Source organism: Oenanthe melanoleuca, chromosome 9, assembly GCF_029582105.1.
Source record: "Oenanthe melanoleuca isolate GR-GAL-2019-014 chromosome 9, OMel1.0, whole genome shotgun sequence".
In the NCBI taxonomy this organism is placed as follows: Eukaryota; Metazoa; Chordata; class Aves; order Passeriformes; family Muscicapidae; genus Oenanthe; species Oenanthe melanoleuca.
The window spans coordinates 2,372,732-2,396,700 of record NC_079343.1 but is presented as its reverse complement, the minus strand read 5'-3'; the positions used below and the strand labels follow the sequence as shown (position 1 = coordinate 2,396,700).

The 23,969-nt window shown below is 43.3% G+C and overlaps 1 protein-coding gene across 5 annotated transcripts; it reads left to right on the top strand.

Annotated features, from left to right (window-relative positions):
• The first annotated feature begins 293 nt into the window (after positions 1 to 293).
• KLHL24 (kelch like family member 24) lies at positions 294 to 23,343 on the top strand. 5 transcript variants are annotated; one of them, XM_056498292.1, is made up of 9 exons: positions 1,458 to 1,609; positions 3,178 to 3,300; positions 3,383 to 3,478; positions 7,180 to 8,164; positions 13,124 to 13,308; positions 14,199 to 14,317; positions 15,386 to 15,574; positions 15,989 to 16,177; positions 17,345 to 23,343. In XM_056498292.1, exons 4-9 carry the CDS (start codon positions 7,245 to 7,247, stop codon positions 17,543 to 17,545), a joined length of 1,803 nt encoding a protein of 600 aa, XP_056354267.1. In that variant the 5' UTR covers positions 1,458 to 1,609; positions 3,178 to 3,300; positions 3,383 to 3,478; positions 7,180 to 7,244; the 3' UTR covers positions 17,546 to 23,343. The 5 variants fall into 5 exon arrangements, with proteins under 5 accessions (XP_056354270.1, XP_056354269.1, XP_056354268.1 ...); XM_056498295.1 differs by lacking the exons at positions 1,458 to 1,609; positions 3,178 to 3,300 and adding an exon at positions 294 to 396; XM_056498294.1 differs by lacking the exons at positions 1,458 to 1,609; positions 3,178 to 3,300 and adding an exon at positions 783 to 1,023.
• The last annotated feature ends 626 nt before the right edge of the window (positions 23,344 to 23,969 follow it).

Here is a 23,969-nt window from a genome sequence, read left to right as displayed (position 1 = left end):
AATGAAGTCAAGCAGTTCTGAGTTTTAGCTCTGCAGGAAAATGCTTGAAGGTTTCAATTGTTTAAGATCTATGTGAAAACTCTTTACATTTTGCAATTGACAAAATTAATTTACATTTTCAGTCTATTTTCAGAACTCAGCCTTTTAATTTTTAATTAATAATTCTGTTTTGCAAAGCGGCAATTTACCTGACCCCAGGAGAAATCAGAGCTTGTTTAGCCTATGAAAACCTGAGCCCAGTTTGCTCCGGAGGGGGTCAGCCCTGGAGTCCTGAGCACACACTGATCCTCTTCGAGTTTCAGTGCAGAGCACAGCCAGCTACTGCCAAGAGCACACGGCTGGCTGCGCTGCCTGGGAATATCCTGGGGTCAGAAGACTGGGGAGGTTCACCAAAAGGTAAAGATATGTAATGCCTGGGATTGATATCCAACAGTTAGGGGAGCTGATAGAACTGTATTTCTTCCTTTCCCTTGACAGCAAGGGGCTAGAGGGGGAGATCATCCTTCTAGGAAGGAGAGCACAGCCAGTTACCTGCCCACATCAGCTCCACGCCGTTGCATAAAGCCTCATTTAGCACCAGGTAATAATCTTAATGTAAGCATGCACATCCCTGCCCTCGCCCCGCTGCTCTGCATTATGGGCTTGCAAGTTTGCTTATGCTAAAGGGCAGAACAAAAATAAATTTCCATACTCCCAGGCATGTTCCATCAGCCTGTGCTGGAGCGTGGGCCAGTGTCCAAATACTTTGGATATGAAGTGAATTTGGGCTCCAGGACAGGCTCAGACCTGCTCATGAAATTGCAGGGCGATGACACCAGGGTCCTGCTTTTATATTTGCAGTTGACTGGCTGCCCCCCCTTGGACCCCCAGCTGTGACAGCAGAGCTGGCTCTTCAGCGTCCCAGCTTAAAGACGACCTTGGCTTTCCGTGGTCAGCAGGGACAGGGACAGGGACACTCTGTGCTGTGTTATTGTTGAAGAGGAACTGGAAATTCTGAATTAATTGGGTGGAGCTGTAGCACAGGTAGACAAAGATTCTATCTTGGCGAATATTTTTCATGCAATCGTTTTTGTTTTGGCCACGTCGGCTGAAGGCCCACCCCAGGACAGGGCGCTGTTTGCAGTCTGGGGGCTGGAGGGCTCCGGTAGGGCACCGCAGAGCGGCACAGGGCTGGAAGGAGCCACGCCGGTGCAGCAGCTCGCTGCCATGCACCTCAAGCTGTGCTGGCTCCCGGGGCGGGTGGGCCGGGTACCCTGCGGGGTAGTGGGGATCCCGGCAGAGGGACGGCCACGGCGAGGGCCGGCAGCGAGCGGGGCAGTGCCGCCCGCCCGGCTGCCCCGGCCGCTGAGGGAGCGGGCCGCGTCCGGGCGGGGCGGCGGAACTACAGCTCCCAGGGCCGCGCGGAGCCGGTGACATCATGTGCGGTGGCTCGGAGGTCACATGCCCCGCCAGCCCCTTTGTTTTGAGCGGCGCTGGCAGCGCGACCGGCGGCGGAGAGGCCCGAGCGCGCTGCACCGCTGCGGATCGCACCGCGCCCGCCCGCACGGCCCGACGAGCGAGCGCGGCCCCGGCGGCTCCCGCGGGCACAGCGCGGCAGGGCGCTCCCGGTGTGAGTGCGGGGCGGCCGGGAGGAGCGGGGCGCGGTGCCCCACGGCGGCCGGGAAGCCGCGGGAGGGCGCGGAGGCACAGCCGGGGCGCGGGGCCGGGACCGGCCCGTTAGCCGCCGCGGAGGGGACAGCGCGCCCGGGGCGCTGCTGGCGGCGCGCGGCTGCGGTGCCACGTTAGGGAGGGCTGCGGGACCGCGGCGGTGCGTGCGCTGCGCGGTGCTGTTATTGTTGTTGTTGTTGTTGTTATTGTTGTTGCTGTTGTTATTGTTTTTGTTGTTGTTTTTGTTGTTGTTGTTGCACTCGGCGGGCACGGCGGGCGGGGGGCGCGCGCAGCCCCCGCGCCGCCCGCGGCCGTTTCGTAACGCGGGTCTGCGCGAGCCCCCCGAGCCCCCCGCGGGCGCGGATTGGCCGCCGGGCGGGCGGGGGCGGGGCCGCGGGCGCGGATTGGCCGGGTTGCGGGGGGGCCGCGGCGGCCCGGGGTGAAGGTGAGCTGGAGGGCGGGACGGGAGGAGCCATTTTGTGCCGCCGCCTCCGGCTGCGCTTTCCCGGCCGGGGCTCGGTGTCCGCGCCGCGCTGTTCCCTGCGGGAGCGGCTCCCGCGGCCCGGCTGCGGCGGGCTGGGCGCGGCGGCTCGTTCTGCCGCGTTCCCCGCCGGGTTCCGGGTGGCTCGGCGGCCGGGCCGCGCTCCAGCCCGGCGGGCGCTGCCCGGTGTCGGCTGTGCTGGCATCTGGCTGAACCCCCGAGCCCTGGGAACGCTGGGGCTCAGGCTGGGCTTTGGTTTAGCAAAAGCTCAATCACGTGCAAGAACGACAGCGAAACCAAAGGGGAAGCATTGGGACTTTTTCACTGTTTCTTCCCCACACAAATACTACGTAGTGTGCTTTTTTTCCCTCTTTTTTTTTTTTCTCCGCTTAAGTTGTTTTGTTTTCCTCTGATGGACCTTTTCGCTTACAAAACGGTACATAAAGTGTTCTGCAGTTTCAAGGTGTCCCTTTTCAGGGCTTATTTTTGTGTTGTTTTACTTAATAATTGTGACTCTCATGTCCAAATCAGTTCCTGTTTTTTGCTGGGTGACTTTTGAGGGCACTTAAGGCTTTTTTGTGTGTGTGTCATTAGCTTGGATTACTATTGAGTTTCGACGTTCTTTTTTTCTTAAGAATCAAGATAGTGTTCTACATTACAATAAAAAATTTCTGCAGCTCAGCTGGCTCTTATCATGTCAGTCAGTTCAATCACTGAATTCTTGTTTACTAGTTAATCATTATTCTTAAAGCCTTCGTCTTAGACATTAAATATCCGTTGTAAAGCAATAATTTTTTTTTTTCCAATTCTTTAAAATCAACAACTTTTTGGTCTCCTTTATATCCCGAGGAAAGATGAAGGAAAACAAAATGCTGTGTTTGTTTTTTTGTCAGAGGGGAAAGGTTATGCCCTTTTTCCCCCACCCCCTGTTCCTTTCCAAACAAGAAGAGCACGTGCTGTGGTTCTGCAGGGTTGCTGCAGGGGGGAGTTTGTTCTCTCCTGTGAGCACACACCTGAGGTGCAGCCTTATCTCTTATCTCCAACCACAGAACGCCCGGAACAGGCCAAACCTCAGCTGCAGTTCCCAGCCCTCGGAATGAAAACAGCGTTCCCATAGCTGGGTTTCGTTTCTGGGGTGTGCGGGGGTGCTGCTGCTGCTCACAGCTCAGCAGGTGACAGCACACAGGACCCGGCTGCTGCTGCTGCTCTGCCTTCCCCAGCCCCTTCCCAGCGCCTCCTTTTCTCCCCTCGCAGGTGTCAGCGCTCCAGCCGCACCAGGTCCTGGGCACGGGCTGGACATCACCTCCTGTCACCTCCCCTGGCAGCCACAGAAACCCAGCGGAGCTTCAGGTACTCAGAAACTGCACCCCGAGGGTGAGATCTGGGGCTGAGCACACCTGGGGACAAGGTGTCACTGCAGGGCTCTGGGGCTCAGCACACCTGGGGACAAGGTGTCACTGCAGGGCTCTCTGGGGCTGAGCACACCTGGGGACAAGGTGTCACTGCAGGGCTCTCTGGGGACAAGGTGTCACTGCAGAGCTCTGGGGCTGAGCACACCTGGGGACAAGGTGTCACTGCAGGGCTCTGGGGCTCAGCACACCTGGGGACAAGGTGTCACTGCAGGGCTCTCTGGGGACAAGGTGTCACTGCAGGGCTCTCTGGGGCTGAGCACACCTGGGGACAAGGTGTCACTGCAGGGCTCTCTGGGGACAAGGTGTCACTGCAGGGCTCTCTGGGGCTGAGCACACCTGGGGACAAGGTGTCACTGCAGGGCTCTCTAGAGCTCAGTGACACACAGATCACAGAAAGACAGCTGCTGGCACAGCTGTGGTTGAAGGCAGAGGAGAAGCACACACTAGAGTGTTGCAGTAGAGGAAGGAGGAGTTTAGTGCAACATAGAAGTATTTTGCCTAAGAGGATTTACTGATAGAAGGTGTCAGGGCAAAATGTTTTATAGGTTCTTTTTTTACCAGTCTCTGAATTGGGCTTGTAGGGTGCTTCTGAGGAACAGCTGGTGTAGACAAGCTTACAGATGGTGTAGGTGAAGGAAATAGAGGGACCTGAACTTGTGGTGAACTCTTAACTCAGAAATATGTGTGTGTGAGGTAACATCCATGTCAGAGCCATGTCTGTGTTTGGGAAATATTTTTAAAACCTGCTAACTGGAAGTGTGATTTGTTTTTTCCTTTCCAGTGTTTCAAATGGGCAGACTCTGAATGCTCAAGATCCATCCTTGTTGACCCTTGCTCAGACAAGCAATCCAGTAGATTTTGTATTATTTTTTCTCTTTGATTGAATAATTCCCAGTACTTGTCTTTGGGGGGAAAAATGTATTTTTCTTTTGCTTTGTTTAAACTTACTGATGAGATCTGATAAATTCCCTGAATGACTGGTGGTTTACAGTGCAGGGTCTGTCAGCAGATAAGGCATTTAAGTACCTCTGCATACAGGTCTGTCCTGCTGTGTTTCCCCCCTTTGCACAATATCCAGCTCAGCCTCAGGCACTGATCCCCCTCTGCCTTTCCCACTTTGGTAGCTGGAAGGTGACATTTCAAAACTGCCAGTGAAAGATTTGCAGGAGGGCAACACGTATATGTGATAGAGCTGAACATGTGACACTGTTACTGATAGGCTTGTGAAATTGTTTTGCTGAAGCAAACCTGCAGAAGTAATTAACTGGACAGAAATTGAAGGAAAGTACATTTCAAAACAGTACATTCTGTAATGAAGTGGAGTTCTTTTTCCGTTTTAGTATCTTATTTGTGAATTTACTATATTTATCCTCTTTATTAGTTTTTACTTTGTGGGGTTTTTTTTTTTTCATTTCCTTAAACCATTAGAACATTAAAAAAAATTGCTGACCACTAATTTTGTGGTGTTCCAAGCATAAAGCAGACATTGCTTTCTTCAGTGAGCAGTTGTAACCCAGAGCCCTTGTTTCTGGTTATTAATGATTGCATAATACAGTGCTGTCTTAACTTCTCACATAATGAGAAAGATACCACCTTGAAGAATTTTGACTTGGCTGCTGTGTTTTACCCTTTCATGCAACGTCAGGGTCTTGCTTCTCATGTCAGGCTAACTTCCTTTGGAAAAGATCCATTAGCTTTTGTGAAATTCATCTGATTTAAATCTGCCATGCTGAAATTTAGCCTTTATTGTTTATATTTATATTGCTATATTTCCCTTTGCTGCTGCTGCTCTGTTTCTGCCCACTTTCTCATGCTAGTAGTAGGTAGGTAGTTGCAGATGAAATTCAATGTAGGGGGTAGGATTTTGGCAGCAGAGCTGGTGAGGAGCTGGTTGTTGGTGTTGTTTTGTACTGGGCCTGTGTCATTCCAGGGTGAAGTGATTGTGCAATACATGGGATAGAATGTCAGCTACAGATCAGATTGTCCATTTGTGCCTTGTTAGTCTCTCTGAAGCAATCAGTTATTAGATAGGCTTATTCCAACTGTGTTTTTCAGGCATCAGAATGACAACTGGTCCTATTTTAAGTCAAATTAAAACTGAGTATTTTGTAAGATAAATGAGCCCCAGACTAAGAATCTACCTTGTAAATTTGTGTAAAAAATTTTATTTGGAACATGATAGTTTTAGAACCTCTTTTCTCAATGAGTGAAGTTAGAGCCTGCATTCTTTCCCTGCTGTTTGTCCAGATGGTGCCCTTTTAAAGGTGCTGTGTAAAAAGGCTGTTTAAAAAAAGCACATTCATTTTGTTCTATATTAAGTGATGACGTGGCTGGTCTGGGCCTGGGTAATTGCAGCTCTGAGGATGGGAGCTCATCAGGAAATGAAGCTGCCGTGAGGAGTTGGTGTTTCCTGACTGTGCGTTCAGGGAAACTGAATAAAACCTTGGAAGGCATGAAAAAAATTTCCATAAGCTTCAAAATAGTTCAGCTTGTGGCCTTGTAGGCATACAAATAAATATTACAAGCATTCAGAATTGTACCAGTGCCAGGCCTGAGGGGGTGCTTTGCCAGCCTCTTGCTGTGTCTTGGTGTACATTCATCCAGGTCATTTTTAAGCTCAGGAGAGTCTGAAGGCCCTGCTGTGGTAGATTGGTTGCTCTCACTACCTCTAACATGCACTATTTGCAAAGTCAGCTGCATATTCTTCACCTACACACTCTAATACTGGCATATGCAAACGTCAGAGTATTTGATTTTTGCAACTTCAGTGCTCTGATAATGTGTGTGTTTGTATGCTGGGAGGAACCTTTACACTTGTACTTGAAACTGGAAGGTGTTCAAGCAAAAACTTCTGTTAGTAATTATTTCCAGTAGTGCTTTGGAAACAGAAAATCTCTCTGTCCTCAGCAAGATGCCCTTTGTTCATATTTCCAGTAGTTTTACACAATAAAAATATAGTTCATCTTTTATTCTGTTTTGTGTGCTAGCAGTTAACATTAATTTTTAATTGAATCATTGATTATCGGTGAACTAATTTTTAGATGTTAGGAATGGTAAAAACTTACAGTCAAGGCTATTTGTTGAGATCCCAGGTGGTTATTTGACACTAGTGTTTTAAGACTTCATTACGATAGACTTTATAATGAAAATTGAATGGTTGGTTAATTAAATTTTTGCTTTTAGAATTTCAGTCTTCTCCCTCCACGCCCCTTTTTGACTAGTGCTGTTATATTAGTACTTTGGAGGCTCCAGCTGAAGTGAGGATCACACTGAAAAAAGGGAAAAGTTTAAGCTCTGGATCATTATCCAGAACATCTTTGGCTTCTGTTGGCCAGGCAATTTGCTGGAGTCAAGATCTTGAGATATTTTTTTCTCTTGCACACTAATGCAGTACCAGTGATGCTGGAACAATCAGAAATTGCCACCCACAGCAGCTGTTTTCTGGGTATATTTTGCAGTTAACTCTTGGCAGTGCTGCACTGCCCTGGGCAAGGTGCACACTAATTTGCCCCGTGCCACCTCCAAGAAACGTCAGCAATTTCACCGATTCTTAGAGTGAACAAACAAGTATCTTGTCTAATTCCTGTGATGCAGCTAAGAGTGTGCCAGGCTGAGTACTGAAGTGTTTTAATTTTTCAGACCGTTGCAGTGAGGAGAACCTCTGCAAGTTTTTCTCAATGACTCTATAGCCAACTGATGTAACAATGGTACTAATATTGGGACGCAGACTGAATAGAGAGGAGAGCGGGATACGAGATTCCCCTGCAACCAAGCGGAAAGTTTTTGAAATGGACCCAAAATCCTTGTCAGGCCCTGAGTTTTTTGACTTCTCCTCGGGATCATCCCACGCAGAAAGCATTCTCCAGATCTTCAATGAGTTCCGAGACAGCCGGCTCTTCACGGACGTCATCATCTGCGTGGAGGGCCGCGAGTTCCCGTGCCACCGCGCCGTGCTCTCGGCCTGCAGCAGCTACTTCAGAGCCATGTTCTGCAACGACCACAGGGAGAGCAGGGAGATGCTGGTGGAGATCAACGGCATCTTTGCCGAAGCCATGGATTGCTTTCTGCAGTACGTGTACACGGGCAAGGTGAAAATCACCACGGAGAACGTGCAGTACCTCTTTGAAACGTCCAGCCTGTTCCAGATCAGCGTTCTGCGCGACGCCTGCGCCAAGTTCCTGGAGGAGCAGCTGGACCCCTGCAATTGCCTGGGCATCCAGCGCTTCGCCGACACGCACTCGCTCAAGACGCTCTTCACCAAGTGCAGGAACTTCGCGCTGCAGACCTTTGAGGACGTGTCCCAGCACGAAGAGTTCCTGGAGCTGGGCAAGGACGAGCTCATCGATTACATCTGCAGCGACGAGCTGGTGATCAGTAAGGAGGAGATGGTGTTCGAGGCCGTGATGCGCTGGGTGTACCGCGCTGTCGAGCTGCGCCGGCCCGTGCTCCACGAGCTCCTGACGCACGTCAGGCTCCCCCTCCTGCACCCCAACTACTTTGTTCAGACTGTGGAAGTGGACCAGCTGATTCAGAATTCCCCAGAGTGCTATCAGCTGCTGCACGAAGCCAGGCGATACCACATCCTTGGAAACGAGATGATGTCTCCCAGAACTAGGCCACGCAGGTGAGGAAATGCTTTTAACCTTTTTTCTGCAGGACATCGTTTGATGTACAGGTGTTTGATATATGCATGCCTGGAGAAAAATCTCTTGCAGATTATTTTACTTTGCTAAATTTTGGAGCTGCTGCAGTTACACTTCTGTACTTCCCACTTGCATGAAGCTCACGTGTCTCTTGAGAATGTGCATAAGTGAGTCCTTTTGCACAGAGCACTTCATTGCTCTGAAAAAAGGTAAGTGAAGTTATATTACCTTGCAAGTAAAGTACTTTCTTAAGGGTAGTGTTTGCTAGGGGAGATCTTAAGGTACTTCATATAATAGCAGTGTCTGGGAGAGAGCTCACTGTGCTGTAGCAGGTAAACCACTCCATTTCCCCAGCTTTCTTTTTGTAACAAAGTCATGTAAATGTCAGCACACCACAAAGGATGTGGATGGGGTATTATGTATTCAGAGCATTTCCTTGCTACATCACAAATATTTTACAGATGGAGTAGTACATGTGTTTGTAATAGACAGCAGAACAACAGGTTCTTAACTGTAAAGAAACCAAATACTGTATTTTTAAAGAATCATGAAATAGTTCCTGAAGTATTTTGTGCTCATTTGGTGACATTTTAATAATTCAGAATTGCTGCCACTTAATAATGTGTTACACAAATAGGTGACTGAGGTTTCAGGAAGAAATGAGGAAGAATCTATTAGTGGCATTTATGAGCAATGGCTGTTATTATGGTTCTTTTTTTTCCTGAAAAATATTTTCCCAGCCTTATGCCAGTGATAGTAGAGATGGTAGTTTATAGTTAACTCCAGCTGATTTGAGCAGTATTTTATAAAACCATATGTTACATTAAGGTGATGCAGTCAGTGATGGTCTAGACAAACAGGTTGTGTTAGGAGTTACTCCTCTTTGTTTACTCTTACTCATATGTGGTTGCTCTACAGTGACTGTACAGGGAACCTTTATTTTTTGGCAGGTGTTAAAGGCTCGCTTGAGGGGAAGAAAACACTTGGCAGTGTTTGCCCCATTAGTGGCTTTCCAGTCTTCAGTCCTGCCTTGACAGAAGAAACTCACCTTAAAGTCCCTGCAGCCCTGCTCCCACTCAGGCTTTCTAAGCTGTGCACTGCCCTGGGGGTCTTTGCAAGCCTTTGGATCATGGCAGTATGGGAATTTGCTGCAGTGATCGTTTCTGGGAGGGAGGAACCAGGGAATTCAGACAGTTGGAGTGGGCTGCAAGCTCCAGTGTTTGGTTTGGTGTTTGTTCTGCTTTTCTTATTCAGTTGGCTAAGGAAGGCAAATACAGAAATTTTGTCAGTGTGTGGTATGTATGTGCTTGAGAGTCTGGACATCCCCAGAGTGGGGCTGTAATTTGTAGATGAGGTACCTTGCCTGATACAGGTGATTCCTGAAGCCGTGGGGTTTGTTGGTTTTACTGCTGAGTATATTAAACTGCAGTGGGAGTTTGAGTAGGCAGCAACAAGAGAAGTTATTTACAAAGAGAAAAACTGGCTGGCCTCCCAGCAGGAATTTTTTCCCCTTTTCTATATTACATTCATGGAGTAGTTCTTTGTCATGTGTTTCTGTTGTTTGTTTGGTTCTGTTGCCTATAGCAAAAAGATTGTGTTTTAAAATAGTTGCCAGGTCCCCCTTCCCTCAGGTTTTCATCACACCTTTTCTGGGCATTTTGGGGAGCTTTGGGGAAGGGAAAGCAATAGAGAGCTCTTTGCCTTTTTTCTTGCCTGCCTCCTAATATAAACTGTTGCTAAAAGGAGGCTACAGGATAAACAATTCCCACACCAGTGCTTTTACTGAAACTTTGGGAAATAAATTGTGATTGGTTGTATTAATATGGATGCACCTGTGGGTGAAATGGGTTCTACTTGTATTTTCAAAGAACAGACTACATTGTAATTTACAAGTTGATTTGTGTTTTCTTTTTGAAGCCAGTGAAGAGTTACTTGTAGTAAATAAAAGTTCAAAGTGTGGCATAACTGTTCTCTTTGCCACTAAGGCATGGTTGGCAAATGCAGGTCCTTCTGAGAGAGCCTTTCAGTTATGGACTTGCAATGGCACAGTGACATCTTGAGGCTGTCCCTCCTGCTCCTGTAAGCCTGTCCTGTCCCTCGTGGTTGTGTTGCTCACCAAATCTCCCAGCTGAGACCAAGCAGTGAGCAGTAGCACACTTCCATATCCAAAACTGCAGGGGCTCTTCCTGCTGTGTGCTCTGAGTTATCTTCAGACTTTCATCAAAGCTACTGTTAAGCTGTCTGGGAACAATACATGAGCGTGTTCTTTAACCAGAAGTCAGGATGTTTACAGATTTTAATGTGTCCTTTTCAGTTGCCTTTGGAAAGCTTTAATGTAGTCCCTTATTTTTCCCACTTGGAGATGGGTTTCTATTTCACTTTACATTTTGTCTGCTACCTCATTTACTACCCAAAATTGATTTAACAGCGACAAAGAAAAAAGTAGTGATTTACCAGAATTTCCGTAGTTTGTTTGAATTTTTGTGATTTGTTTTCTGAACTTACCATGGTTTTGAATGTGATCTGTTTCAACTGCCTCAAGTTGTTCTGTCCAGCTCGTGCTGTGCTGGTTGGTGTTTTCACCTCATCAAGAGGTGTGTGTGGAGCTCAGGAGCCCTGGAAAGCCTGTACTTGGGAATGCATGGAATTGTATGACACTGTTATTGTCATCCCCTCCCTCTTTCTTATTTAATGCTCCTGTTCTTGGTTGGGATAGTGTCTCCTGGAATCTTTACAGCCTGTTTTTACACCTGTGTTACTTTGCTCAAACTGTTTCTTCTAAGGGCTTCAAGAAGAGCTTCCTGTACCACTGGTTGAGGTCACAGCTTTTTCTGACCTTCATTTAAACATAAACTTGGTTCTTTTCTGGAATTAGCCTTTGCCTGGATGTTCTTTTTTTGTATTCCTACCACATTTTACTTTTTTTAAAAACGAGTGTGCTTTCTGTCATTTGAAAAAAAAAATTGGAACTAACCATAAAACCTGCACAGTGCAAGACTTGTTCAAGAAATTATAATGGAGAAAATTTTTCTTACCTGAAGAAAGAATATTGTCATGTAGGTACTAAAATGTTAGGAAATTTTTTAGTTCTCTTTGGATTTGAAATACTGTGCTAAATGAATATTTCCTTGAAAAGTTGCATTATAGCAATTCATAAAGAACTCTCTCTGAGAAGTTTTTTTGTTCATTTAGTTTTAAACTGAAGTTTGATAATGTGTCACAGTCATCTTTTCAGTGTGTGAATGGAGGCCTTAATTCTAATCTAGAAAGTAAAGTACAGATAAACCTCTTAGTACACAGTTAGCTGCTGTCTTTGGGCTTGTTTCTAAGGCAAATTATGAGATGAGCGTCTTGCTTTTATGGAAATTCTTTTCCTGGGTAACGCTTTGTTGGCACAGGAACTTCCCCTCTCTTACCCTTTGAGAGATTCTTTTCAGAGTTGTTCCTCAAAAAAGCAAAAGCCAGTAAAGAGTAAATACATAGAAACCAGGAAGGATCATGACTTCAAAGCTGAGCAGCTGACGAGAGTTTCTTCTGACGGGTCCAGGTGCGTAAGTGCCATTCCTCAGGCACATCTCATTTATCTCATCCTGGAGCATGTTAGCATTTAGCACTGCCTTTGCCTGTTCACAGTGTTCTGCATAGAAACATAAGTGGAGTATTTCAGTTTGATGTGTGGTGACAAGGAGATAGAAGGGCTCACTAGTTCTATTCATGGTATTTCAAGACAGGGAAAACCTCATGAGGATTTACAGGTGAATATATGCAGAAGTTCATGTTAGGAACTTTAGGGACAGATCATGCAACTTTTACCTCAAATCCAGTCATAAGTCCTTTTTTCTTTACTTTTGAGAGGTGACTGCAGTACTCAGCAATGACATTAATTTCTGTTCTATGAGATACCTATTCACAGTGGGATCATGCAAAGCACAACGTAAGAAAAAGGCTCATTAAAAATAAAATCAATCTTGCATTCAGTTTTGCTTCACTGACAGCAGTCCTTGAAATAACTATGTTGTACAAAGTGCTTTAATTTTAAAATGTTCTGAAAAGAAAGGAGTTTGACAAATGCTGACAAGAAATTATAAGTCTGAGAGGAGGAATAGAGGTGGTCACAGTTTAATTTGCACATCAAAGATATTTGGTTTATTCTCTACACTCAAATGTGCATTCATTTTTGTTAGGTAAGTTTTGTTACTGCTGTGAATATAGAATATGTGTAATGCAGAAGTATCTGGTTAGTAGAAGGATAATCAGTGTACGGAATAGAACTTAAAGGTCTATTTGGGTACATTTCAGGCTGTCTAATGCCTCATTTATTCCCACTCAGTTTTAGCTATTGGTTTTAGGCTTGAATTTTTATTTCAGTATTCCTTAATGTTTCCTCCTGTCACTGCTGTTTTCTGTTTCACTGTCCATTGGCTCTAAGGTCTTTTTGATTTTCCTTATTTTGGTGACTGCATTCCTTCTGCTTTTAAACACTTGGAATATTTAGGTGCTGTAAACTATTATTAATTTTGTAAAGCTCAGGAGGGGGATTGAAGACTGATTTCATTTTGAAACAAATGGTTCACCTCATTGTCCCCAGCCTGGCTTGAACTCTGTTTCTGGCCTGTGTGTACCGTCAAAGGAAAAATCTAGTAAGGGCTTTCTATGTTATTTAATTACATGGTTTTTACATAGAACATTGTGCAGTGCCATTCCACCACTTACACAGGACTCCTGTCAGTGTGGTAACCTGTTGTGTTATGAGACAACTGGAAACAGTGAAAACCTGTTTGCAAAATGACTTTCTTCTATTTCCTTTATTCATTGTTGTGAAAGTTAAAGCTTAATAGTATTTTTTCTGATTTTCACAGAGTTTTGAAGATAGTGTTGTTTGGCCTCCATTTACAAATAAGTATCTCCTACATCTTAATTTTCTGTGTTCACTTTTTTAGATCGACTGGTTATTCTGAGGTGATAGTTGTTGTTGGAGGCTGTGAACGAGTTGGAGGCTTTAATTTGCCATACACAGAGTGCTATGACCCTGTGACAGGAGAGTGGAAGTCACTGGCTAAACTTCCAGAATTTACCAAGTCTGAGTATGCGGTGTGTGCTCTGCGGAATGATATTCTTGTTTCAGGTGAAGAGTCTTAAAAAATTTAAGAGTTCTTTCTTTGCTTGGTTGGGTTTTGTTGTGTCCTGTTTGTGGGGTGTGTTTGTTTTGGTTTGCTTTGTAAGTAGTGGGGCAGATCTTTGTACTGTGAACTTCCAGAAAGTCACTTTGCTGCTGTGAACACCAGCCCCAGCACAATCTTACTGTAAACAAAAGTGTTTTCTGGAGTTCTTGTTTGGCATGAATCTGCAGTTTTTTACAGCTGATTCCAGGACATCAATTGTATTTAAAGAGACCAGCTAATGGCTGCTTTGAAATACAGCAGGAGCCTGTGTGCAGCAACAGCTGGGAAAACCACAGACAAAAAAATCCCAAGCAGGCTTTTCCCAGCAGCACATTCAGTCCTTCAGCAAGGGAAAATTTTGGAGTGCAGCTGATGGTTCAGACAGCAGGCTCTGTGTGTTGGTTTAACCAAAGAAAAGTCTCCTCAGGTGTGTGTGCCTGTGTCATTTGAACAAAGTGAAACCAAGAAGATACTCACAGACTGGGCAGAGGAGGGGCTGGCAGCGATGTGCCATGGGCAGGGGGTTTCAAAGGTCTTATCTGAGTAGTGACACCACAGGAAATCTGAAGACCTTGGGCAAAAGCCATTAAAATGCATTCCAACTTCAAGAAATAATCTGTTGTGATCTCAGCATTGTAGGAAAAGAAAGCAAAGGGAAAACAACTTACGGTGTGATTTCATCTTTGAAATTCACTGCAAATTACTTTTTCAATGTAATGTATAAATACTGGTAGATCCTTATTGCATCCCAAAAGGGGATATAAAGTTTCATTGCCCACTCTAGAGGGGCATGTTAATAGGTAGCATTACCCATTCAATAATTATTGAAATTGGCATATGTTTCATTTTAAAGGTGGAAGAATCAATAGCCGGGATGTCTGGATCTATAACTCTCAACTTAACATTTGGATCAGAGTTGCCTCTTTAAATAAAGGCAGATGGAGACATAAAATGGCTGTTCTTCTGGGTAAAGTAAGAGAAGTATATTTTAATTTTTTTATAGTGGGAATTTTTGCTGTAGATAAGAAAACAGTGTAGAAAATACTTATAAGTACTACTTTGTATTTCATATCAAATAATTTTAAAAATACGTATTTTCAAGTAAAATACTTCAAACAATTAGGCTCTTCATCAGGCAGACACTACCCATGGACTTGATAATCATCTTACTGCTCATTTATTTTTTGGGGTTTTATTTTTTTCATCGTTGAAGTGGCTTATTTCCAATAAGCAATTTTTTGGGAAGCAAAGAAGCATCTAGATTTGCCTGTGCTTCAAAAGTGCTGTCTAACAGTTTATGTAGTTATTAACAGAAACTGATACTACTCTGAATGTCAGCAGTTTTATTTAATGTTTTATACTGAAATTAAGCAAACACATGGAGTGTGGAAATGGAAGGGTTTGCTGTATTTTAAAGGCAAATATGCCTGAACATAAAGTCACTAGTTGGGATTCCCTTAGTGAAAGTTAGAAAAGATGTGCAGTGTGGAGTCACTAGATCTTCTTAGAGATGAAATGTGCAGCTAAGCAAGCAGAGGGAAGAAGGTAATCACAAATAATGAGGAGCTCTGCTTCCTAAAGATGAAAGAAGAGACAAGAAAGTAGGTTTACAAACTGAGAGGAGGAAAAACTTCAGTAAGCAAGTAGGGAAAAAGCAAAATGCCAAAAATGCAAAGGTAAACTCAGGTGGACGTTTGCTGCTGTTGTTGTTGAATGTTACCTAAAAAAAGAGAAATACAGAAGAATGCCTTTTCTAACAAATGCTATTCAAATAAGAAGTTTCTACTGCAGTATTAATAATACTATGCTTTGGCATGTGTTTGCAGTGTCATTCCACATGTGACTGAATGGAACTCTCCAGGGAGTCTTTACCTGTTATTTTTAGACCATATTCTTCCACTCCTTTGTATAAATAAAAAATGTGAGGAATGTATCCCTTGACAAACGTAGCAAATCAGCTTTCAATTAATTTAATGTGGTATTGAGATGTGATACCTGCAGTAAACACGAAGTGACGGCAGTTTTTCCCACCGTGTGCAGGTGTACGTGGTGGGAGGATACGACGGGCAGAACCGGCTGAGCAGTGTGGAGTGCTACGACTCCTTCTCCAACCGCTGGACCGAGGTGGCGCCCCTGAAGGAGGCTGTGAGCTCCCCAGCTGTCACCAGCTGCGTGGGCAAGCTCTTCGTCATCGGGGGTGGCCCTGATGACAACACCTGTTCTGACAAGGTCAGTTAGCTCTTCTGTGCACAGCAAACTGGATTGCTGGTTTAAAGCCAGCTCCTTCAGGAGATCTGCTTGAAGTGTTTTTTGCGGGATGGAGGGTGGAGTTACTCTAATGCAAAAAAATACAGAGTAGAAAATGTTAATTGAGTGATACACTGTTACTGTGGTCTTTCTCGTGCATACATTGCTTATGTCATTGGCCTCACAAGTTCTGTGAGTTCTTAAATGGGAGTGTTCAGAAAAGTGTCAAATATTGTGCATATGTATAAATTATTGATATGTGGATCTGCATTTACGTTGGCCCCATTTTTCTGGGGAGGCACTGCTGCTTTGTCTGTCCTTGTGTAACCTGTGTGGACATGCCAGGCTGTTCCTTCAGTTGTGCTTTCAATCTGAAAGGCCTGTCCTTGTGTCCAGGTGCAGTCGTACGATCCTGATACTAACTCCTGGTTGCTCCGTGCCACCATCCCCATTGCCAAGAGGTGCATCACGGCCGTGTCCCTCAACAACCTGATCTACGTTGCTGGTGGGCTCACCAAAGCTATTTACTGCTATGACCCCATTGAGGACTACTGGATGCATGTACAGAACACATTCAGCAGACAGGTAATTACCAATCAAAAGCTCATGGATAGCTGAAAGGTACTTTTTGACATTGTGTCTTAGCATTGAATAAGTATACATTTGCTTAACCCTGATAAAATTGTGTCTCTGATTCCATTCTTGCTTTACCTCTTCATCTGTGTAACTCAAAACCTCATAGAAGAGGAAGTTTCTAAAGCAGTAGTTTTCAGCTGGGTGCCACTGTTAGGCAGTCCAGGCTTTGCTCGAGAGCTGTTACTGTTGAAGAACAGTATAATGGACGATGATTTCATCGTATAGAAATTACCTTCTGTTGCATGTTGTCATTCAGACTGAAGGGATCAATTCCCTTTAATTGATTAAAGCCTTTCAGTGTGACAGAAACTACTGAAGGCTGTTTTTACAGTGTGGAAAAGCCCCACTGTATAGCATAGAAGGTGTCTGACTTCAGCAGTGAGAGCTCTGTCATTTCCACACATGGGACACCAAGCAGGATTTGAATTGTCCCCTCAGCCGTAAAGTATGTGTGCTGCAGTTACATTTCCCCATGTGTTAAAAACACCAATCACATACTCTTTAGTACTACCTTAAGAGAAATTTGTTCTTTTTTTCCCAGCCTTCCCTCTGTTCTTCTGTTTTAGTCTGTGTTCTCTATTTAACTGAGTATTTTTTCCATTTCTGCTGTTGAGGAAGAAATAAAACCCTCTCTCTGTTTCAAGTAAGACATAGCACTCTTTCCTTGTGCACTCTTTTTAGTCATGCCTTTTTTCCTCTCCCCATTTACATCCCTCTTCATTATCTGTTACTACTCTAAGGTGCTTCTCCTTGTTCCCATTCTTTGCAATAATAGTACCCACTGTGGTCCCTCCTCTGAAATCCTCTGTTGTCTCCTCCTTTCCTTATCTCAGATCTTTCAATGGTAAGTACGGTGTTCAGTTGCATTCCATTGTTCCCTTTGTCTGAGCTACACATAGTAAAGGCTTAGACCTGAAATAGTCTTTTCTGTAGGCTTGTGCTGCTGCTTTCCCTAATTTTCTGCTTTCTGCACTGCCCTTTCAGGAGGGAACATTATGGGCCAGGCTGTTTACAAAAGGCAGTCACAGTGCTGCCCTCCTGCACTGGGGCAGACACACATTAATCACGTCTTGCTCTTTAAATAACCGTGTATTCTCTTGTGCTTTCTTGCAACAGGAGAACTGTGGCATGTCTGTGTGTAATGGGAAAATCTATATCCTTGGTGGAAGACGGGAGAACGGTGAAGCCACAGACACTATTCTTTGTTATGACCCTGCAACGGGCATTATCACAGGAGTGGCAGCCATGCCCAGGCCAGTATCGTATCATGGCTGTGTGACCATTCATAGATATAATGAAAAAGGCTTTAAACTGTAATTTATTTTTTTCTTGAAAAAAGAAGAAGAATGAATCCAGTGGTCTGCTGCAAAACAGGCTTTTTAAAGATTCCTGAAGTGGGAATTCCCTGCCTAAGTGTCGTATGAAAATTATATCCTGTGCCTTTAGAAAAAGGGTTAATTTAACTTACCAAACAAGTCTACAATGCTATCCAGTAACCAGAGTTCAGTTATATCTGCTGTGGGCTCTGATACGGGAGCAGGATGTTGCACAGGCATCAGAAAGTTTGCCCTGTGTGTGATTAGTAATTAAAAATCTTAAAAGTTTTTTGGGGAAAGTGCCTTCAGCATTTGTGCCTGTGTCTTTAAAAGCAATATCTTCAAGGTGTTTCTGGTTCTGCTAATAGGAAAAATGCATAGGCAAATAAATCCCAAAGAATCATCTAGGATAATTATCTGTAATTTATAAAGCTCAAATAAAATCCATATGCATCATTCCTACAAGCAGATGAACCAAGTAGAATTTTTTGTTAGATCATGCATGGGTTGGAATGTAAAAAAAAAAAAAAAAAAAAGCCCACAAAAACACCAAACCATCTGCAAAACAAGCTACATTGGACAAAACAAGAATCTTTGAGGAATGCTGTATTCTGAAGGAGAAACTGGTTGGTTGGTGAGCCACTACAACACACTGCAGTGATGACTCTATACCTTAACCTGTGGAACTTACTCAGTGTTGATAAATGTCCAGCAAAGAAGTACAAGGCTACATGACATGGAAAAACAGTGGGTTCAGTTATGCATCTGTGAGGTAAAGTTTGAATCCCAATTTTTACCTTTTTGAATAGTATGGGTGAAAGCTGAAAGTTAATGGGTTCACTCTCTGCTCACTGCAATTGCTAAACTATATAAGAAATAAAAGGATCTTGAATTCTGGATTCTCCCATTGAATTCTGGATTCTCCCAATTTTCTGAATCATATTATAAATTGCCTGGTGATAAAGGTGTTTGTGTCCTACAGCTTGTAAGTTGGTCTTTTGGATATCTCATCTGCAAAGATGGCACAGTATCCAGTAAGTATTTCTTAGCCTTTTTTAAGACAATCACTTACTGTAGCACAGTTAAACTACTGTATAAGCTGCTTGGTCACAGATAAACAAGTTCTGGAAAGGTCCCTCCTTTCACCAGAAAAATATCTGTGGACCTGTCCATGTAGCCATATGACATGTTTTGGATAATACGGAAGCCTAGGAAGCATCTGTATTTTGATACACCACCATTATTGGGTTAGGGTTTTTTTCAGTAAAGGTTTTTTTTTAAGTCCTCCCTAGATTTCTGTACTAGGACTCCTTATTTCCAGTACACAGTTGTACAGTTGAGGTACAAAGTTCATAAAAACTGAAATAGCACTTGGGAGTTGGAAAATTAATGTGATTGTTGGTGTACCAACTTCCTGTATATCACCAAAAACCTCAGAACTGCCTTTCAAAGGAATTCTGAGGACAGCAGCCAGTAGGGAAGTTGGTCAGTACCAGGGCAGAAAAAACCCCATAAAACCCCTGCAGAGCCAAGCCCTGGCCTCAGGGTTCTGGTCTATGTGCTTGCTCAGGAGAGTGAAAACAAGCACCATCTCTGGAACGTTGTTTGTTCCACTGGACTTTCCTCATCTGTTTTCCCAGAGTATTTCTTCATGAGATGGAAATTCTGACCCTCAGTGAAGTTATGCCAAACTGGGAGTCACCATTTTCAGTAACATGGTCATGAGTTTTAAAGAGCACTGGGAGCTGCACTTTGAGATGCATTAACTTGTAACCTCAGGAAAGGACACAAATTTCAGTTTCTGGCTGAATACCAAACACTGCTTTGGATACAGTAAGAATACTGATAAAATATAAATCATTGCATATCAGTGATGTAATCAGGATGTCAGTCTCTGAGCATGTACATTCACATTGCCCTAAAAAGAAAATCCCTTGGTAATGTAAGACAAGTGAATCAGGTAAATTAATCCTTTTCTAAGTTTCATGTTTCTGCTCACCAAGTTTTACTTTGAAATGGCAGTTTTAGTACCTGTGAATAAGGTTTGTTGATTGCAATGGTAATTGCCCTGTAACTGATTTTATGTACTAACAATGTATATAGCTTGTGCCATCATTGTAAATGGAAATGTCAAAGACTATAGGAGCACTTCATTAGAGATGCAATTTGAAAAATATCCTCCTTTCCTTTGATTTCCTCTTGTTTGTATTCAGACTTGTAATGTTGTCATGCTGTACTGTTTTTAAACAGTGCTTATTCTGTAGGTGTAGAATAGTGTCATTTAATCTGTGTTTATAATACTGCACTACTCTGTAAATAACAAGATACTGCTTTCCATGGTTTTGAAGATTAATTTTATAGTATAGTTGTCTTTTCTTAACAATTTATGTACTGTTACCTATTTTTGGAAATGACAGTGTTTAATGAACCAGTAAATGCAGAAATGTAGATGCAGAAAACCTCTGCTTACAGTTCTTGAGAACCCGTATCAAAGCTGAACAGTTACAGGTATGGAGCACTGCTAAATGGCAGTTATTTATGCAATGATTTCTTTAAAACAGGCAGTGAGTTTTTCTTCTTGTTGCTTGTTTAATCTGTAAATAATCTGCACTTATGGCCTGCTCTGTTACAACAGTTACTTTTAGATGTCCTAGAAAAGAACAATTTGACCTTGATTAATGAAAATCTACCATTTTTCTAGAAGGATGCATTAATTTGGAACTTGTATTCCTGAGCCACTTGTTCTCCAATGCATTTCACTTAGGTATAGATGGATTCAAAGATTTAACCTCTCACTCTTACGCATATCTAGATGCTTGCAGTTTATGGGCTTGAGCTGCACATTGGTTTTAGTTTTTTTCTTTGTCTCAGCTAGGAGAGAAAATTATTAATGTCATCTACTATAATCAAAATATTTCCATCATAAATGGTAGTAGGTTTGGTAGCTCTAGAGCACTTGCACAAAGATGTATCTTCAGTCCAACCATACCTATGAGGGCTCAAGCATCTCCAAGTCAGACCTAAAAAATAAATTCTAAGCATTGTCTTTATTCTGCTAAACAGAAGTGAGTAAATATTTTTCTTCTCTAATTTGATGTTCACTTCTGTTCTTAGCAGTGTGATGTTAATTGAAAAGACAGTTGATGCCTTCTTGCAGCCAGGCTTCTGGAAGGTTCTGAATCCCCGATCACATGCAGCCTCTAGCCCTTGGCTTGTGGCTGAAGCATTCTCCTTTTACAGCCACAGAACCTTGCCTGGTGATCATGTAGTTGTACCTGTAGACTCCCTCCTTGGGAGTGGTTAAGTGGGCATAATTTGTGTAATCTCTTCCATTTTATACTGTATGTCTGGTATGCATTTAGGGGATTGGCACTGTGCTCTCCCCTCCAGCACCAAGGGGTCCAGATTGTACTGTTTTTTTTCTTTTGATTGACACCAATGCAGTTCTCATCAAAGATAGCTTTGTTTGTACTCTGTTGCAGCAGAGATTTTAATGCAGATTATGTTGATATGGACCCTAATTTACTGAAGCTTTTTAAATAGTATTTTTAACATGGCAAAGTTTTGAGAGAGGCTGGTGATGGAAGAAGAGGAAATGCTCACTTGGACAGAGATTCAGAGGAAGCTTTGGTCACCTGTGCTTGAGAGTAAGGATGCTACTGCCTGTTCAGTTTCTTCCTCAAAGTAGTTGGGTTCACTTCATTATCTTAGGTAAACACTTAGAACAATAAGCAGGCCTGCTCACTGCCTGTGAGTTGATGTTTCCCCCTGCCTGAGGCACAGGGGAGGTGCTGGTCAGCAGAGCCCCAGCTGAGTGCAGCTCCAGAGAGCAGAGACAGGAGAAACACATTGGAGCATCCAGGCTCAGAGGTGGCAGGGGCAGACCTCGTGTGTTTGGGGTTGTGATTTGGCTGGGCTTGCTGAAACCAAGGTGTTCAGGATGCTCATAAGTTTGCAATTCCAGATGCTGAAACTCAGGTGATAAAAAGCTTTCACATTTGTTAACTCACTGAAGTCAGCTGGAGCAATAAAAATGCAGATATGCTCATGGTCTGCTAGTGGCAATGCTCAGGAAAGCCAGGGGTTCATTTTTCTGAATTGCCCAAATAGGCAAGTAGCTGTGGGGTTCTTTTTTACAACTGAAGATGGCACAACCCAATTCAAGAGCATTAAGAATCTCACAAGACTTGATCACTGTGAGGCACAATGAATATTTTCATCTGAATGTAGTCTCATGTATACAAGAAATTACTAATGAAATTATTTGTTGTGCCTGGTTAGAAAATTGAACACCGTGTACTCAGAAAAGGAGCCTAGAGGGTAATACGAAATTTCTAAGCAAAAACCTGCTATCTGGTTGGGGGCCAAGCAGTGCTTTGGGTTTTGTAAAATATGTTTAGCACACAAGTATCCTCAGTATGGAATTATTTCAAATGGCATTAATTAAAATGGATCACAACTGTGTCAGTGCTGTGAGCATTGCCACAAAGCAGCAGCCTCCCACCAAGCCCAGACTAGCTGTGACTCTGTTCTCTGCTTTTGTGTCACACACAAGTTCATGATAACACTGCTCTCTAAGAACTGTAAGCTATTTGCAGGAATATTTCTTTTTTTCTACTGTAGAGATCCAGTCTATGCTGATATTTTATGTATGCACATCTGTATGTGAATTATTTTGTGGTCATTCTCTGATAGTGCTGTTACAAGTGATGCACATAAAGGCCCTGTGTACAACTTGTTAATAGTGTAATTAGGGCTTAGTTTGTATGATTAGCTCCAAAGAAAAAAACGTGCATTAATTCTGAAAATACCTGTGCCTTGAATTCACCTATATTTTTATCTATTGTGAAAAAGAGCTTGGCTTACTCCTTCCAGTTTGTTACCTTTATTATGATTGGTCTTACTGGCCAGACTGTTAATGTCCTCCTAGGAGAAATAAATCTTGCCATTCATTAATCTGAACAGTTAAACTTCTTGTTTAGAACATGCCTAGAATGCTTCCATTATTACAGTACTATGGCAGATTTAATCTAGGGAAATCAGTATTTGTATTTTTTCTATTTTTTTGTTTCCAGCATGCCTCAGTGACAAAGGACTGAGTTTAGTCTTTGACTTCCTGTCCTTAATATGTAGTTTCTTGTATTAGTCAGTAGCCTCTGCGATATTTCTGAACTCTCTGAAGTCATCAACCTCTTGTTCAAGATACAAAATATGAAGCAATAATGTGGTGCAGCATGGCAATAAGCAAATCAAGAGACTTGAATGTAATGTACTGTTACTAATTTCATCTGTGTAAATGCTGGACCTATGAGTCATTCTCCTTTTGGTGCACCTGTAGCCTTTGGAGTTGGATTAATAGGAACTACTTGGCCATGGAAAGAGAGTTTACCTCCTGAACTGTTACTCATATGATATTTTCGCCTGAAATCATATTTTGATTTTCCTTTATTTGCTAAGGAAAAGAGCAGTTCTTGTTATTCCTTGCCAGTTCCTTTATTTACTGAAATACAGAAGCTGTAGTTCCACGGAGCGCTGATCTTGCCCTCAAGAACAGCCTGGTGCAGCACAAATGACATTTGAACAGGAAAGCTCAGACCACTTACTGTGTGCCAGAGTCAATGTAATGGATCTCACAAATAACATTAAGGTCTTCAGATTGTGCTGACAGTAGAAAGGTGATTTTGTAATGTAGCACAATTGCAATAACACCTGTTATATTTAAATATTACTTCTTGCATAATTCTTTGAAAGTTTTTTAAAGTTCCGTGTATCTAATAAACATTTGCCTTTTGAATAGTTCACTGTTTTTTTTTTACTTTGAGATGTTCCAGGGTGGGGCTTGGTGGTACAAGGAGGAAAGTCCCTCCTGGCTTTTTTGGGTCATGTAACTTGTTGGATTCTGCCCCTTGTGCAGTCTCTGTCCTTTGATCTGCCTGCCTCCCAGTCTAGGTGTTTTCCCTGCTCATCTTTCTGTCCTACTGAGGGGAATAAAGGGAAGCTGGAGGCTGCAGAAGAATAAATAATAATAATAAAAGAAGAAGAATAATAAATTTGAAAGAAGATGAGTAAACTTGAAAGAAAACTGAAAGAAGTAAAAAAGTTGGGGGTAGGATGTGAAATATTGATTAGTCCTGGGTATTGTGATGTCAAGAGAACATGAATCGACTCAGAAGGCAAAACCAGCACAGGAAATTGGGAAAAGGTAGCAAAACATTGAGAAGGTGACTGGCAAAATGTGGGTTGGAAATAATCCCCTAGGTTCATTCTCCTGAAATTAGAGGCTTGGCCATCTCAAGATCTCACACACATGTGGCAGAGCAGGGGGCAAGACTCTGGTAGAGCCCTGTGGAAAATGAGGCAGTGCCTGCTGCAGCTCTACAGTATGGCCAGGCTCAGGCACAGCCACAGAGTGGCTCTTGCTGCAG